Genomic DNA, 19,271 nt, shown 5'->3' with positions numbered 1-19,271 from the left:
GGCTGGAGGTAGGAGAAATACAAATCCTCCTTCCAGCAGCAGCCATCAGCCACTGCTCCTTCTGACAGGAGTGATGCTGTCCACACTCCTGCCTGTAAGGATTGGGACGAGCAGTCAATTCGGCAGCCCCCCCCCCCCTTCAACACAGCGCCTGGGCAGGTGCCCGCTCACCCCCTAGACCCGGCCCTGTATGTATGGCCAGCTTAAGTACATCCATTTTCCTAGCATATACTAGTTCAATGGCAGTGGCTTGGCAACTGGTGAAATAAAAGGATGAGCATGATAGCCCCAGGGGACTTGCTATAATTCAGGATTGAAGCATAGGCACACTGCACATGTGACCATGATGTCACAACGATAAAGTTAATCCTACTTGGTGTACCAGCACCGCTCCTGGGCAATAATTTACTGAATGATTCAGCCCAGCTCATCCTGCACCTTCAAAAGAAATCTTATGCTGGCTCCATGTCATACTGAGATAGATATATATATATATATATATATATATATATATATATATATATATATATATATATATATATATATATATATATATATATATATATATATATATATATATATATATATATATATATACACACACACACAGTGCATGGCACTGAATTACAAGCCACCATAAAAGATAAACCTGTCACTGCATCCAGTGTAGAGGTGCAGGTCACAACTCCGGATGAATCCGTGTAATTTTTTTTTTTCCTGATTGAATAAAAATTTCAGTCATTTGGGATCTGCTGATACAAGTCTAAAGATTTATAAAGGGTCAGTAATGTGACCTGCATGAAAGAGAATTGTCTCTAGCAATAAATTGGGTTTCTCTTATCCGCTTTGCAGCCTCTATTAAGATGTTTCTCCATTAATAATAAGCCTTTTTGTTATCTGGATGTATTACAGCTTCTCTCGGAACATTGTAATGTGATATGTTCAAGAGATGCGTTAGTATATTAAACCATTTAATCTTTCTGTAAGATGTGCTTTGGTTGTGCGTGTTTTATCCTTGTCCTTATTCTGAGAAGTCATAGGAAAGTCTTTTGGTAGTAGGGGAGCTGTAGATTACCTCAAGGACGGGGCTAGTTGAAGAGAATGGTTTTATAGTCATCGGACGGTGTAGTGAGACATTGGTACAGTATTTTGTCTTGTGTGTCTGATTGCTGTGGGGTTTTTTTTCTGTATAGATTGTCGATCTACAACCTATAATCGCAGGTCTACTCACAGGTCTACTTATAGCTAAAGGACATTGGAGATTGGCCTGGAATATTGAACATGGCCACTTGACTTTCTATAGAGGAAATTGGTCGCTCACCGCCGAAAGCTTGAATGCAGTAAAATCATTTTCACATCTGCCAAACATAGACCGGATACAACAGGATAGTAGGTAGATGCATTTCACACGAATCCAACGTGGATTTGTGTGAAAAGCGTCTACCTACCATCCTGTTGTATCCTGTCTGTTTGGCACATGTGAATAAACTATTTTACTGCATTAAATCTTTCGGTGGTGTACGGTCTACAGTTGTATTTCGCGGTGGCAAGCCGGGGCCTGCACCCATACTGGATGGCTGACTAATGATTTCACCTGAGCGGTGTGGACACTCTCTTAAAATTGTTTGTTTTCTTTTTTATTTTTTATTAATCTAAAGCCTAGTACACATGGGCCGAATCTCGGGCGGCATCAGCCTGTTCAATAGAAAACGGCCGACATTTGGCCCATGTGTAGAAATGAATGAAGAAGTCTGCACAGCCACACACTGGAAGAAATTTCATATGCCTTTAATCGTGGAACAGGATCATGAAGTACATAAGACACCACGGCAGAGTGGTACAGAATAACATCTGACGCGTTTCACACTTAAACTAAGTGCTTACCCATAGCTGACGACCATGGAAATGAAAACCACATTTATACTCGGTATTAAAAAGCATGTGACCATATAATGGTGCAAGGACTCAAAACCGCTGGGAGCCAACCATATGAGAACCCCGCACCTGTTGCTGAGTAATAAGTTCTAAAGTGGGAACACCCATGATTATATGGTGTATAAGCAACAGATTGAAATAAAATACCCACCCCCCCCCCTCCTTTATTTTGGTTTAGGACAGTTATTTCTTACACACTTTTAATTGTTGGACTTTTGACAACATATTTCTTTAAGGATTTTAGAGTTTATAGCTTATAACTGTCCTGTAAGCACGATACTAACCCTTGTATATGATGTTTTTTTTTATATGTCGATATGCCCATTTTCATTTCTTGAATGCTTGTCTTTGACCCATTTTGTTTTTTCTTTAGATCATGGGCCACATCGCTACAGATTACTTGTACAGATGTGTGTGTATATTTTCTCTTTTGGCCATTAAGATCACGGCACTTGTTGCTTAGTTTATAGTGTCTTCTTTTGAATACGTAGTATACTTGCCAACAAATAGCAATTCTCATCAAATCAAATATTTGGGTAGTTCTACAGTCCATTTACCCACCATTACCATTGGATCTTTCTTCTTTCTCGTTTTTTCTTCGATGGCCTCACACATACCGACTGACGCTAACTTGTTATCCGTAGACATTTTTGTGCCTGATTTTGATGTTCAAGCATCCATTCATACAAATTTATCTTACATTATGGACATTTTCTTTATGACATATATCCATTATCATTGTTATTATATTTTATTTTCACCTTTTGCACTAGTCATCTTTCATTTACTCCCCCCCCCCCCCCCCTTTTTTCTTTTGGGGGTCGACGTCACTTATTCTATATTCACGCTTTATTATACATATTATTTTTGGGCTCAATGGGCCCCCAGAACAGCATTTTCAGTATTTTTGTATTTATATACAATTATTTTACAATTTTTGGTTTTCAGATACACTTCATACACATTTCTGTCTATCATCGTTTATTTTTATTATCCAATAAACACTATTTTTACTTCTGTCTTTTTTTATTTTTCATTTTCTATTCTAATCCATCACCATATTCATGCCTTACACATAGTCATGTTTCTTTTTTCCTTTCTTTTATACAAGGGTTTTATTCTATTTTTATTCCGTCCTGTCACCTTACTTGCTTCACAGCATTTTTTATAACGTCAACTTAACACACATTTATTGGTGCTTAGGTCACTTTATTTTATTTTGTTTTTCATTTATTTTTCATTTATTTTCATTGACTTTCTTATTTTATTGCAATCTGTTGCTTATACACCATATAATCATGGGTGTTCCCACTTTAGAACTTATTACTCAGCAACAGGTGCGGAGTTCTCATGTGGTTGGCTCCCAGCTGTTTTGAGTCCTTGCACCATCATTATATGGTCACATGCTTTTTAATACTGAGTATAAATGTGGTTTTCATTTCCATGGTCCTCGGCTATGAGTAAGCACTTAGTTTAAGTGTTATTCTGTTATTCAGCTGTTCTGAACCCCTCTGCCATGGTGTCTCATGTACTTCATGATCCTGTTCCACGATTAAAGACATATGAAATTTCTTCCGGTGTGCGGCTGTCCAGACTTCTTCGTTCATTTCTACCTATACAGACATTAACCAGCACCTGGGGCTCTTCCCTTCCTGGAGGGTAAGGATGCATACATGTATGTTGGTTTAGATCTACCTGAGCGGTGGAGTCTATATTATTTGGCCCATGTGTACTGGAGTAGGTCCAACAGAAGCCGGCCGTTCTGTCAAAGGGGCATGACTGAAAAAAGGTCTCCGGACCGGAGTGTTCTGGCGGTGGGGGCCTTCCCCCAGTTATAACGCAATAGAACAGCAGGGGAGATCGATGTACTAATGTTGGATTGTTATTACAGCAGCTCCTCCTAAGCTCTCAACGTTTGTTTTGTTTTTTTGTTTGTTTTTTCCGTTTAGTCCTGCTGGGTAAGGATGAGCTCGGGTATGTTCGCAGCTGCACGTGCAGGGCCCGCCAAGAAGTCGGCACTGCACAGCTCTAATCCACAGGCAGTCAGACATTTCCCGATCTCTGCACCCGTGGATAGGGAAAATGTCTCACTGCTTGTGATAAACGCTCTGCAGTGCTGACTTCCTGATGGGATCTGCACGTGTGGTTGCGAACACACCTGAGCTCATCCTTACTGCTGGGTTGAACAGAAAAAAAACTACTAGTGTGTGTATGAGGCTTTAGGCGATCAGTTAACAAACTTAAAGTAGAACTATAGGCAAAATTTTTTTTTTTTTTTTCTTTTTTGCATAGCACCCTCTACCTAGGTAGGTGATAGAGGTGAGATTTTTTTCGGAACAGGTAAATTTAGACAAGCCTAGCTCTGGGAAGTGTGAGCTTGTTGGCTTCACACTTGACTTCCAGCAGTGCACACACAGGAGTAGAGGGTTGGGGGGAGAAGGAGCAGATCGGCTGTTTCCTCTCCCATCCCATACGAGAGAGGAAGGAGGGGGGAGAGAGAGAACTATCAATGCCGCCACTAACGTTACTGGCTGCTAGACGACAAGTGGCCAGTAGAGTCGGAGCCAGCACTACGACAGCTCAGTCCATCCCTGTCCCCTGCATTCCAGACTGTTCCCAGTCCTCCCAGTGTCTGTTTCTTTTCATTGGGTGATATTATGTAAGTCATATTGCTAAACCAATAAACTTTTGACATTGTATTAAAACAATTGGGTACTGTCTGATTTTTTTTTTTTCTTTTATTTGCACTAACATCCACATTTTCAGGACAAGCTTTTGGGGTGTACCCCCTTCAAGCTGCAAGCAGACCTTGAAGAAGGGGTTAAACCCTGAAAGCTTGTCCTAAAAATGTGGATGTTCGTGCAATTAAATTATCACAGAGAGTACTGCAATGTTCTTGTAAAACGTGCACTAATATGGCTACTGTAACCTCAAGTTATTGTATTAAAACCCAATACCTTTTTCAGTTCTGAGGTTTTTGCTGCTCAAAGACTGGTAGAGGCGAGAATTACTGGATCTTTTAGTATTATGCTAATAATAATAATAATCCTGGTTGAGTGGATTGTTCTATAGGTTCGCAGATGGATTTCTAATGTACAGGAGTCTTAAAGTTGAACTAAAGGCAAAACTCCCCCAACCCCCCCCCCCCCCATTTTGGATAGGAGGGTTATAATCCCTGTCAGATTTTTTTTCGCCATCTGTGTCCCATTTCAGTGATTTCCCTTCACTTCTTGTTCCATAGCCAGACAGGAAGTTAGCGGAAATATCTGCAAATTAAGGGAATTATCATTGAAAGGGAAAGTAAAGAAAATCTCAAATTTTGGGTTGTCCCCAGAAAAGTCCTAGAGAAAAGTCCTAGAGGGGAAATCATCCACTGGGGACACTAATTTGGGTGACTTGGGGGTCCCGTCACCCAAATGAATGTCCCCAGTGGATGATTTCCCCTCTGACTTTTCTGGGGACAACCCAAAATTTGAGATTTTCTTTACTTTCCCTTTCAATGATAATGGTAAACAGGACAAATTGAGAGGATGAATCTCTCTGTTGAGAGCACAGACCGGCAATAAAAACTGACAGGTGTTCTGATCCATGTTCACTTTGTCCAAAACTAAAATAAACAAATGTTTTGCATTTAGTTGTACTTTAAGGTTTGTAATAATGTAGCAGATGAAAAAGAAGTGGGCATTGGTATAAATGTATTGATCCAGGTTGGTTTTATTTTGTTGTTGAATTCGGTCACCATGTTTCAGAGGTTCTAAATGGCCCCTTCATCCGGGCTTAGGAATGCAGAAAAGAACTGAGGTTTAAAACCATTGTAGTTGTGATGTTTGGAGAAAAAAAAAAATTGCTAAATGTTGTCCCCGCCGGGAGAACAGTGATTATCGCTAGCAGCTGGAACAGTCGCTAGCAATCACATGTAAAATCTAGCAGGCTGGTTGTACCCAAGCTGATCGATCATCTTGTGTACATAATAGCCTGCCTATACATGGTTCGAATTTCCGCCGGTTCCTGCTGAACTGGCCAAGATTTGAACAGCCTATGGCCAGCTTATGACTTCGCATAGAAGTACAGCACTTGTTTAGCACTTGTATATCTGCATAACCATTAACCCCTCAATTCTAATCTAATTTTTGCAGACCAGCTTTATTGCAACACAGCGGGAACTTCATCAACTTCAGGAACTCAGCAGCCACCAGAAGAAGAGAGCCACTGAGATTCTCAACCTGTTGCTGAAGGACCTGGGAGAGATTGGAGGCATTATTGGCACAAATGATGTAAAAACTGTAAGACTTCAAAGTGTTTTCTTACCCAATACCTTTTTTACAGCTAGATGCAATGCCATATTCATGGAGAGTAAGCTTGAAGGCACACTCCACCCAATTTGGAAAATTGCCCATTTTAGGATTTTCAGTGGCAGCCCGTCCATTAGGGGCGCCTGGGCGCCGCCTCCTCTCTCCACGCCACCCCCTATATGCAATGGATAGATTCCTGCATAGCATGAATCTATCCACGGCTGCCGCGGCCACCCCCTATTCATGCGTCCGGCCCCTTTCAGGGCACCGGGCTCATTAATTACAGCAGCAAGATTTTTTTTTTTTTTTTTTAAGCACCTGATTAGAGCCAGAGGCGGGCTCGGGTCACCGAGAATGTGCTCCGATCCCACCCAGGTGTGTTGCAACAGCGAATGAAAATTCCTGTTGCAACAGTGATCCCCCTCCCGGCCAATCGGAAAGCGGTTATGAAACCCGTTCCCCGATTGGCGAAAACTTCAGGCGATCCTATTGGACGCCTAGCGCCAGGAGGAGCAGAGAGGAGACGCACCGCGGCAGCTGTTCCAGGAGAGACACCAGATAGCTTTCCCCAAGCCTGCTATGCTTAAGGATAGGGGCGACCGCACTGGAAGATGGCCGCATCAGCTGCACACTCCATAAAGACCCGACCGCTGCTCTCACCACCCACATCCAGGGTAAGGACTGATTGGCAGACAGCGTGTGGGTTTGCTGGGGCTGTTAGTGCTGCTCTGAGGGGGGGTAGGGGCAGTTGTGCTAGTGCCGCTCCATCGGTGGCCTGGAGGGGGGGTTGCTTGCCCCCCCCCCCCCCCCCCCCCAAAAAAAAACCACAAGTTGCCACTGAGTTTTATACATAGGAGATAACATCCTAAAAAAACGTAAACAAAGTTTAGCTGCTCTCCTTTGCTGCTACTGACAGCTGTCAAAATGACAGCCCTAAATTACTATGTGTTAAATAGCAAAAGTTGAAGCGAATCTCCTCCCTGCCATCTTCTTGCGTGACATCATCGGGAGGCCCGCCAGCTCTTCCGAGTTCAACTGCCAGACCCCAAAACGGCCCCCCCCCCCCCTTCTCTTTAGCAATGAAGGACTACACCTGCTGGAATATGTGATGTGCATATCCCAGGAGGCACAGCGGGCATAATGCACATCATTCGCCTAGGCAGGTGACGTGCGTGAGGGGCCTCAAAAAAAGTGCGCTCTGTGCATAGAGGAGGGAAGTTCACTCTAAGGGTGAAGATCCGATTTAGCAAAGGGTGTCAAAATGCAGATAATCTGCAAGTGGCATTATGGCATTATGTAATGCAGTGTAACAATGTATTCTTACATTGTATTTACTATTTCATGTAGATAAAAAGTATGTTCCTTCACTTTATCTTCTGTAGAATTCTCACATAGCCTGATCTGCAGGAGTTTGTTCTTCCTTTTTTTTTTTTTTTTTTTCAGCCTCTCTACTCCTCCCTTGCCTGGCATTTTATCTATGCTTTGCATTGGTTGAAAGAAGATAAAATCTTGCACTATAATAATGTCCTAAAATGGGACCTTAAATGAAAGCAGCTTTTGTATTCCAGCCTTTAGTAACTGCATTTTAGGCTTAATGCACACTGGGTCTTTAGTGCATGAGATCCCAGCAGACAGTTTGTGTTCTGGACGTTTGTTCCTGGGCACATACTGCCCTAAACACTGGTACCACTTGGTGCACTGTCCAGCCCGTCCAGCTGCATCAGGCTGCCGGCAGCAGTGCTGGATGATGCACCTGTGCCTTCCACCCACACCTAAACACCGGAGTCTCATGAACCATAGCTAAAGGCCCAGTGTGCGTGAGGCCTAAAAAGGTCAATAAAAGCATAACATGCTGACTTTTTATTTTTTTGTAACTGGCTATTGAAATGAAAATTGTATATTTTTACATTTTTTGACATATTCTTTCCATATGCACATGTGCAGCTGGCAGATGTGAATGGTGTGATCGAGGAGGAGTTCACCATGGCTCGTCTGTATATTAGTAAGATGAAATCTGAAGTCAAATCTCTGGTCAATCGCAGCAAACAGCTGGAAACCGCACAGATCGAGGCAAACCGCAAGATAAACGCAACAGAGAAGGAGCTTGCAGCCTGCCAGCTGCTCAGTTCACAGGTCAGTATTCAAGCTTTAGATCTGGGGACAGTTGTCTGATAATCTTATAGATTATAGAAGGGAAACTATGATGGTTATTGCAAATAGTAGGAACATTGTGCTTGTTCTATATACTCGAGACAGTGTTAGCCATTACAGACAACAGGTGCACTATTATATGCGGGGCGCAGGGCCTCATACAAGGTTTTAAAATGGTTTTCAATTCTCTGTTTTGTCTAAAATAAAGTAATGTGGTTAATTTTCATATTCAGAAGAAACCTTTTGGTATTTATTTCAGTGAAGTTCTATTTATGTGCTAAGTGTTGGTTTGGAGAGAACTTGGTAGTTTAATTTCAGGTCTATATTGTTTAATACACCCAACATGAATGGGATTATTAAAGTGGAAGAAAAGCCAAAGCGTAACAGTTTGTAAAATAGTTCCCTTCCCCCTCATACTACCTATTCTGCCATACCCTTTATAAAAAAAAAAAAAAAAAAAAAAAAAAATGTGTATTTGCCTATTTTTAATCCACTCCTGTCTGGTCATGTGATCCCGTAGCTCCGCCTTCCCTGTGTCAGTGAGTTGCTACTGCAGGGGAGAGGTGGGAGCCTTGACAATGCCTGGGCTATGGGAGCCTATGGGGGATGTCACAGCTCCCAGAATTCCCAGTCGTTTTCAAATGTTCCCTAAGGCTGACCTACAGGATCACCTGACCGTAAGTACAGAACATGTGTGTTTTTTGTTTCGTTTTTTTTAATATATACAGGTTTGGCAGGATAAGTAGTAGGAGGGGAGAGGGAACCGTTTTAAATATGGTTAAACTTAGTCCTTTCTTCCAATATGTGGAAGGCTATGTTAAAGTTTGGCTACCCGCAAAGGTCTCAAAAGTTTCTTGCATGTACTGTACTTGTAAGCGTATATAAATAGTGCTACTCATTCATTCTTGTTTTCTACTTATTGCAGCATGAAGCAAAGATCAGATCATTGACTGACTACATGCAGAATATGGAACAGCGGCGCAGGCAGCTTGAAGAAACCCAGGATTCTCTCAATGAGGAGCTTGCAAAGCTGCATGCTCAAGGTAACAGTTGGATTAGTAGGCTTTTGGGGCATTGATGTTCACGGGTCTCCAAAGTACGGCCTGCGGGGAGGCTCTGAGGGGGACACAAATGGGGGGGGGGGGTTGGGGGGCTGTTATGCGGACACCAATTTGCAGGGAGACTCTGATGGGGCCGCAAATGTGTGGGGTGTTCTGATGGGGACACTGATTTGCTCGGAGACTCTGATGGGTGATGGGGGACACACATGCATGGAGACTCTGATCGGGGCACAGATATACGGGAAGACTCTGGTGGAGACCAAATGTACAGGGGGCATCTGATGGGAACAAAGATGTGAGGCCCCATGCACACTGGAGTTTTAGCCCTGCTGTTTGAGGCTCTGGTGTTTAGATGCAGGTGGAGGACACAGGTACGCCATCCAGCCCCACTGCTGGCAGCCTGTCAAATTCTATTCTATTCTGATGCTGCAGATTAATTTATGAATATGTGTAAAATTATATGATGTGGTTCTCGAAGTGAAAAGTTTGAAGACCCAGTTATAGTTGATTCTCTGGGATCAGGTCAATTAATGCTTTTTACTTCAGCTATTGGTGTATGTAGAGTGGTCATGGATTTGTCTAATAAATGCACTTTAAAATTGAGAACTTGTCCACTTGTTGAAAGTCTTCTCCATTTCTATTAGCTTTAGCAAAGCCAAGAGAGAAAATCTTCATTGTATTCATCTATAGCAGGGGACTCCAAACTTCCTAAACAAAGGGCCAGTTTATTGTCCTTCAGACTTTAGGGGGGCCGAACTGTGACCAGCGGGAGAGGACATTTTTCTGACATATCGCCACATTTGGTGTTAGGGAAAGGAATAGTGCCCCATCCCTGGTATCACTAGAAGAAATGGTGCCCCATTATTTATGTCAGTTGGCAGAATCGTGTATTGTATCAGTTTAAGGAATAGTGCCCCAAGGGCCAGATAAAGGCAAGCAAAGGGCCACATCCAGCCCCCAGGGCTGCCACAGTTTGGAGACCACTGATCAATAGTAATAGGCATTTTCAACCAGCGCTGGGTCTCTTCACTTCACATTCTTTAATTCCGCCTTGCTCCCATCTTGTACATGCTTTAGCTCCCCATGTGCCTGTGCTGTACATTCATAGTTTGTGTACTGTCACTCGCCAATAATCTGCCAACTTTGTGTTTGGACACAGTTAAGTGGTGACCCATTTTGTTTCCCAATCCAAAAGTTAAGAAACATGGTCTTAGACTAGACCAGAAAGAAGCACTATTATTTGCTTTCTTTACTTGTAGCCTCCTCCCAAAGGTAGGCATCGGAGGCCCAACAAGGAAAAAAAGGGGAGAAGTTCTCCAACCACCCAAGGCGCAATCTGAGGCCTGAGGTCCAAAATTAATATGATTTCCTTCAGTGCTGCAGGGGGAGTAGCTACATAACCTCTAGATATGTTTATATTAATACTACCAGTCTATACAGTATTTTTATAAATTTTAGGGGACGAATTTAGAAAAGGGAAAAGCTGTGACTACCCTGCAGAATTATAAAGTTTACATTATTTTATCCGTGGAACAAACTCTGTTCTCCCATGGACCACTAAAACCCTGCAGCTCTCCAATGAATAGAGAAGTAGGTGGAAAGTACTGAGGAGCGGTCAGCAGTTCAGCCATCTCCTACAGGTTGCCTCCTGAGATGATCCTTTATCAACTCAAACCAGAAAAATGTATTTTCATAATGTAACAAGTTAAATTTACTTCTTCACAGAGAGAATGCATGAAGTCTCCTTTAAGGACAAAGAGAAGGAACATTTAACTAGACTACAGGATGCAGAGGAGATGAAGGTAAATCTTGAATATCTCATTCTGGACAGTCACAGCTGATCATAAGGTATATGCAGACCAGGCATGGCACTCCTGAAGTCCTACAGTTCTCTATAATCTGTGGGTCCAAGCAAAACTGTTAAGTTAGTCAAACTTCTGGATTTGTCATATTCACATCGACCTGGTAAATTGGGGGCACGCATGTACTGATTAGAAATGGGCTCCAGTGTGTTTGGATGCTCTTCTGAGCCCATGTGGCCAAGCCCGCCAGTAAGGTATCATCTATAATGAACCAATTATCTGCAGTGGGTGCATTGCTCACCATGCATCTGAACGTATACATGCGGCTTCGGGGTGGGAAATGCCTTGGCTGCCTATGACTGACCCATTACAGGTGACTGCTTCCTGGTGGGCTTGACCATGTGGGTTTGGAAGCACATCCGAACATGCCCGAATACATCCCTAGTACTGATTTTTAGTGGATCCATGAATGCACGTAAAGTGATTGAATCAAATATAAATCGCATACAGAGCCCCTAGCAGCCCTGATAAGAGATAGTGCCCAGATACAGGGGTTCCAATACGGAAATCTACATGAAAAAATAATGTTGTACGCTGATGACATGTTACTCTTTTTAGGGGACACAAGTCACTCATTAGTGGAGGTGATGTCTATAATAAAAATGTTCGGTCACTATTCCGGGCTAACCATCAACTGGTCCAAGTCGGCCCTGATGTTGTTGGACGGAGATCACGGGGTTGTACTCCCAGATAGCTGCCCCATCCCTCTGGTCACTAGTTTCAAATACCTGGGCATACAAGTGGCGCCCAGGATTGGAGAATACTGCTCCCTAAACATCTATCCCTTGCTATCTCGTTTTCGAGACAAAATAAATACCTGGAATAACCTGAAGATGTCCTTAGCGGGCAAGGCCAACTTAATTAAAATGATCCTAATGCCTCAGTTGCTATACTTCTTACATAATACTCCGGTAGTGGTCCCACTAAAAATCTTCAGAATAGTAAACACACTCTTCCGCCGGTTACTATGGAATAACAAAAACCCCAGAATTAAGCTGGAGCAGCTGCAGCAATCAAAGGACAAGGGGGGGTTGGCAGTTCCCAACCCCTGGTTGTACTATATAGCGTCCCAATTGCAACAGCTGGTCGGCTCTATGGCGTCAGAACCAAAAGGCTCGTCGGCACAGTTGATGTTGAGGGCGTCGGGGGCAGAGACCATTCCCATGGGCCTTGAGACACAGCTATTTGCGAAATCCAACAAACAGACCCCAACATTATCACTTGTACAAAAAATTTGGAATAAGGTCAGACAGCTTCAGGGGGTGCAAGGCTTCACTGATTTTAGCCCAATATGGGGCAACCGCTCTTATACTGAGCTGGATAAATTACTACAAGGGCCAAGATGGCGTAAACACGGGGTTAAACTGCTACCACATATATTCGCAAACGGTAAACTACTATCTTTTACAGAATTGCAGGATAAATTTAACCTGCCCGATAGCATGTTCTATTCCTACCTTCAGCTGCGACATGCGATCCTTGCGCAGGGGGACGCGGGTAGTTGGACATTGTCGCCCACGCCGGTGTTTCATGTGTTGCAGTCCAGTAGTAAGACCAAGGGTATTATATCTCAATGCTATCAGATGTTGTTAGTAAGGCATCTGCGAGCATACCCGTGCAATGCGATGTCGGCTTGGGAAAGGGACCTCGGTCAGATTACAGAGGAGCAATGGGAGGAGGTCTTGCAGTCTGTATCCAAGTGCTCCCTTAACGTTGCACAAAAGGTTTCCCAATTGTTTATAGCGTTAAGAGTGCACTATACCCCAAAAAAGTTATTTAAAATGGACAGGATGGTAGACCCTCTATGTTCCCGTTGTCGTCAGCATGATGGGGACCTTATTCACCTCCTGTGGAGATGCCCGAAGCTCCACCGATATTGGAGGGAGGTAATGGGTACGCTCAATGAGGTATTTCAAACGAAGGTCCCCATGGACCCCATGTGTTATATACTGGGGGTCCTGGAGGATGAGATCCCTGAAGAATTGATCAGGGTCGCGTTCTCCAGAGCTTTATTCCAGGCCAGGAAACTTATACTCATGGGTTGGAAGTCTGTGGGGCCACCTACTAGTCGCATCTGGGTGGAACACATGGGACAAACCCTTATAAGGGAAAAGTATATATATCAACACAGAGGGTGCCCTACCAGGTTTGAACGAATTTGGTCCAAATGGCTGGACACACCAGGTCTAAGCCCGAGAGAGCTAGTGATGTCCAGGCTCCTACAATCTCTGTAAACATAACGAGGGGATGCAGGATAGTATATATAATATAAGCTGTGCGGGCGGGGGGGTGGAAATGGGGAAAAGGTGAATTTTTGTTGGCAGGAGAAGTGCAGTGGGATGGGTAGCCAAGTTGAAATAAACTATGTATGTACATGATCAGAATCTGTTATAACAAATCCTATGTAATTGCAAACTGAGTGACGATTATTGTTGGATAATATGTGAATGTTCAATAAAACCTTTTTTGATTTAAAAAAAATATAAATCGCATACCAGAGAACCACCTTTTGCGCTATCGATCAATTTTGATCCAGCAGTGTCAGTTGGCCAAGGCAGAATTTTGACGATTTTGCTTCTACGTGTGTGTGTGTGTGAAGAACAAGAACTGATAGATTAAATCCCCTGTTTTGAGTGATTGTTTACTTTTTATGATTGTTCATATTTTTGATCAATATTTTCACTTGATCACAAAGTGTGTAACAATACCATGTGTTACATCATTTAATATTTTACTCCATGATGAATGTTCGCAATTGTACTCAATCTAGGTCAAGCAATTGCAATGTGTATGGCCTCTATAATGGTATAAATTTACACTGCAGATTAGTCACAGGTGAATCACAAATTACACAATACTTTCACTTGTGGACCTCTGATCCATTAGCAGGTTTGTCTTTCTCTGTTGAAGAATAGCACAGTAAATCCTTCCTAGAACACATCTTATCCCAAAAATAAGAGGATTATTCCTCATTTCAGGACAGTGGGTGGAGCCATGCAAGTGATTCCTGTATGCTCCGTCAAGATGCACATCCAGAACAGCTGGCCTATAGTGAAAAAATTAGTATTATAGAGCCAAATATTCTAAACTGCATACAGCTGTTTCAGGCTTCTTTGTCTTCATCAGTGCAGTGTATGGAAACCATGGCTTTTATGGTGTAGGGCTTTGGACCCAATGATAGAGTATAATCATACAGGTTATGGCGAGAAGGGACTAAAGGAATTTAAAAGCCCTCCATCTAAAGGCTTTACTCTGCTGTGCACTGATTCAATTGGAGAGCTTTTTCTTTTCAATAGGTTTATTTTTGGAAAAAGAGATAAACTGTAATACAATAATGCAGGGCTGCTGATAAAGCAGTACAGCCAGCCCTCCTGTACTGGGCCCGGGCACCATCATTTCAAAAGGGGGGCCCAGGCACCTGCTGAGCAGGAGGGCCTGCTGTACTGTTTTATTGCAGACACTGATCTTCTCCTGCCTCCTCCTGCAGCTCTGACAGCTTCTCCTCCTTTCTCTCTCCGGCTGCACTGAAGGGGGATTGGTCCTAGCACCTGCGCCACTTCCATCTGCTTTCTGGGCCCCCATGTGTGCCCCTTTCCTCCATAGCTCTTCTGGCTTCTCTCCTGCCGGCAGCTACTAAGGGCACACAGGGGGATGTTTCAGGAGAGTGGGGGAAGAAGCAGATAAATATGTAATTTACTGGCCTCTTCCTTTCCTGAATGAACACAATGAGCAATCGGTACCAATCACTCCTGTGTCCATTCATCACTGAAGCAAAGTAAACTGTGAGCAGGAAGCCTCAGAGCACTTACTATACATTCTATTCATCTGAGCTGCTGAGGCTGGAGAGAAAGGGACTTCTAAATCTATATCCTCAGTCACTTTAGGCTGGGGGTGGGGGGTGGGCCCTGTCAGGTAAACTTGAATTTTTGCACTGTTTGCACTTCTCAGTCTTTGCACCGCCTTTTTAAGTAATCAATTTTATTATGTGATAGAAAACTCTGGAACAACAGATGGAGGGTCACAGAGAAGCTCACCAGAAGCAGCTGTCTCGCCTGAGAGATGAGATTGAAGAGAAGCAGAAAGAGATCGATGAGCTCAAAGAGTAAGACTCAAATTTCCTTTTCAGCTTTACTCCATTGGGTTGATTTGCTAAAGGCAAAAAGGCTGTTCTTGCAAAGAAAGTTGCAAAGGAATTTTCCCAGAGCTTAGCAAATGTGTTGTAATTTTACTTTGCAAAGTATACCCAATCACGTGCAAGGAAAACAAAAAACTGCATTTTTCATACATGTGATTTGGATGATGGAAGTCTCTAGAGCTTCACCTTATTCACTAAGCTCTGGGGAAAATTTCCTTGGAACTCCCCTAGCAAAGTGAACAGCCTATTTGTCTTTAGTAAATTAAACCCTGATACCTCTATTTTTATTCAATTTGATTTTACCACTTGGTAGCATTGTTATGACTCAGCTCGTCCCTTATGTTTATCAGGAATGTAAAAGCCAGGGTTCTGCGGAACAATCAGGTTCCTTTAGAGGTTGCTATGGTTTTTTGACAAACTATAATGTAGCCAACAATGTTAAGGAAATTCTTCCACTGTCAATCAAAGGTGCCCCTTGTCCTACTGACCATAAATGTAAGGGAGGCTCTAATCCGTGTAGGGGACATGTTATTAATGATCACCAATGTTATAGAGTTGTATACCTCCCAACTTTTTAGGATGGGAATGAGGGACACCTATCAGCAAAAGTATGCAGGCATAGGACACACCCCCTGCCACGCCCCCTTAAAGGAGAATTGGACAAAAAAAAAACAAGATTGGTTAAACCCACAAGTGCTTTTTTTACCATTACGATTCCTTTTATATTGGCTTTTGGAATTTACAAATGCAGCAATTTAGAAATTAGATGAAAGGTTTAGCTCTGGAAAACACTTTTTGATAGATAAAAAGTGCATTTTATATACATCTATACAGATCGGACCAAAATGAGGGACAGAGGGACATTGCTCCAAATCAGGGACAGTCCCTCCAAATCAAGGACAGTTGGGAGCTATGCAGTTGCCTTCTCCACGGACTGCCAATGTAAAACTGCATTACAATTTTCACTGTCTGCTTTTCTTTTCTAATTATTATTATTATATATTGTTTTTATGATTGTATCTACAACTTGCTAATCATACTAATTTACTGTGAATTGTAGTGACTATTTTTTTTAGCAAGGGTTCCTTGTCGCCTAAAAATTACTACAAGGATTCCTTTGGGGTGAAATGTTTGAGAGCGGCTGATCTAGGTCATTGGGTAATTTTTTGTGATTTTTACCTCTTCAGATGGGGGGGGGGGGGGAGGAGAAAAAAAAAGTTGTTTCTTGCGACAGGGAACTTTTTGGTCTTCTAAATTTAACATTAAAATTTCCTCGTTCTATAGAATTGGGAGATTTGGCAATATGCAAATTATGGTAAATTTAGATGCCTGCTTTGCACACTGATTTAAGATCGAGAATTACTATCTCCATTCATTACAGCTCTACCACACTGAGGAGGAGCTACTTGTATAGATTTTTCTTTTTTTCTTATTCCTCCTTGTATGTTCTTTGTTATTGTGCAGGTGTCCACGTTATAGACACTTAAAATTTGTATATATTCTTAACAAGTATAGTAACACCGCTTTAGAACAAACCATAACTGACCTCTGTAGCTGCATGTACTGTAAAGGATTCATTATCAAAGATCACAGCAAAGACTCTGAAGTTGGGTTTCTAGTTGTAACAGTTTAAAGCAGAACTACACTATCTGAGCACCACAAACCAAAAATGCTCTTTTCATTCTTTTTTTTTAATATTCAATAACTGACGAAATGTAAAAAAAAAAAGGTTAAAACAAGTAAATGCAATATTCTTACCCATCTATTTATTAATGCTAGCAGCGTAAGGATTAAACATGGTCAATGTTGATTGAGAGAGTGAAGTTCCACTTTAAGGCACTTGCTGATGGTTTACACTAAATGGTTGACCGACTGCAAAGTCTCTGCTGCCATAAAAAAAAATAAGAGTAGAGGAGCTGTGATTTTAGTGCCTCTGTTGTGTGAACTTTGAATTTCTCCACAATGCCTATACCTACAGGGGTAAGTGAAGGCTCATTCTAAAATGCTTTTACTGCATGTTTAGCATGTGTTAGATACTTTAATGTGCAAAGTCTGGTTACAGGTTAATTTTAAGATCTTGATTGAAAAATGCCCTTTTAATTAACTGAACTCAAACAAATTTGATAGTGTGGCTGAGCCATAAGTTACCTGCTTTATGACACGTCCCATTGTTTGCGTAAATATTCTTCATAGAGTTGACATTTTATGTAACCTAACTATATGAATGTTGGCTATTCCAAAGAGGCTTTAAAGTGGCAGATAACTGGCTGGATCAAAATACATTACTATTCTGCTCAACATGAACTTGGTTTCTTATAATTTGGCATCTTCGGGTTCAATTCACCTATGCAAACTGTTATAATATTTTTCTTGTATCAAAAAGGGCCAGTCTTCCCAAAAATGCTATTGTAGTTGTATGTGGAAGCTAGTGGGCTGAGTCAGCCCATGTTTCTTTTATGTCTTGGATACTCCAGCAGTAAGATGTGCTTGCCATAATCCCTGACTGCAGTGCTGGGACAAGGTCATCCAGCGCTCAGGACAAAGATGCCAAACTGCGCACCCCTTCCCATTCGTGATGTGCAAGCTTCGGGGATCCTACACCCAGCAATCACTTGCTTGTCAAAATCACTGCTGCTATAACTACTCCTGTCAGCCTTTTAACAGAAGGAAGGTGCCCCCATCCCTATAGTAAACCGTGGCACCCAGGGCAGCCACCCCTCCCGCCCACCCCTTGTCCCAGCCCTGCCTGACTGTGTCTTTTGAACAGGGAGTTGTAGATTTTCCCACCCACCTTTTCATCATTCCGCTCTTCCCATCACATTCTCTATTATTATAAGATATGTAAAACACCCAACGGGGAGAATGGGGACCCCCACAATAGACACAGCAGCAGATGTGCAGATCTGGAAACTCGGGGCAGAGTTCTCACCAGGGATAAAAGAAACTCAACTGATTTAAATCTCCATCTACAAACCACTAAACTATTACATTTGGAAGGACTGATCCTTTTAATAAACTCCAGTGGAAAGCGAAAGCTGAAAGCATTCTTGGACAGACTGTTGACTAAAGTTTTAAAAATCTGCCCCCTAGTATTTTGCCTTAATTTAAGTATATCCAATACTGATAAATTCTAGGATTGTTCATGGAAAAAGATTTGGTGCATCTATAACCTTGTAATGCATTTACTGTTTGCTTATGAAGTGTTTCTTTTTCCATGCAGCCTCAATCAGAAGCTTCAGCTACAGAAGGACAAACTGACGTCAGACTATGAGAAGCTGAAGGCTGAGGACGAGCAGAGACAGATGGAGCTGGAGAAACATGCGTATGTGGCCTTGTGTCAGATTTGATTTTTATCTCATTCATGTAATTCTTTCAAAACGCACCTTAAAGTGGTTGTAAACCCTTTACAACCACTTTATACTACAGGCAAGCCTATAATTAAGCTTACTTGTAGCTACACTGGATATCTCCTAAACCTGCATGGTTTAGGTGATATCCCTGTATTTGCATGTGCCGACGTCATCGGCGGCACTTAAGCAAACTAAAGCAATGGCACGTATGTGCCGTTGCTTCAGTTGTACTGTGGCGTTACCGGCGGCTCCCTTGCGCGGGAGTGACGTCATCGCGGCCAATCACAGTGCCGGAGCCGCGATACCCAGAAGTATACGATGCATACTAGCTCATTATGCCTTTGTCTTGCAGATTTTTTTTTTTTGGAAATTTTTATAGGGTTTACAACCGCTTTAAAGCTGAACTCTTATGGTAAAGAACAGATAAAAACACAAATCTGACCATAAACCTTTTAAAGCAAATATGTGTCAAAATGGGTAAGGGA

General features: G+C 42.3%; 1 protein-coding gene across 1 annotated transcript in view; it reads left to right on the top strand.

Annotated features, from left to right (window-relative positions):
* The window catches only part of KIF5C (kinesin family member 5C), a 124,697-nt gene that overhangs the window by 86,616 nt on the left and 18,810 nt on the right, over positions 1-19,271 (top strand). The window contains exons 15-20 of the mRNA XM_073634210.1: positions 6,072-6,218; positions 8,172-8,360; positions 9,304-9,421; positions 11,165-11,241; positions 15,294-15,403; positions 18,657-18,758. Coding sequence (XP_073490311.1) covers positions 6,072-6,218; positions 8,172-8,360; positions 9,304-9,421; positions 11,165-11,241; positions 15,294-15,403; positions 18,657-18,758 — 743 coding nt within the window. The remainder of the gene's footprint in view (positions 1-6,071; positions 6,219-8,171; positions 8,361-9,303; positions 9,422-11,164; positions 11,242-15,293; positions 15,404-18,656; positions 18,759-19,271) is intronic.

This window comes from Aquarana catesbeiana, linkage group LG06 (genome assembly GCF_042186555.1).
Source record: "Aquarana catesbeiana isolate 2022-GZ linkage group LG06, ASM4218655v1, whole genome shotgun sequence".
Classification (NCBI taxonomy): Eukaryota; Metazoa; Chordata; class Amphibia; order Anura; family Ranidae; genus Aquarana; species Aquarana catesbeiana.
Note: the sequence above shows the minus strand (reverse complement) of the source record. Positions and strands in the feature narration are given on the sequence as shown.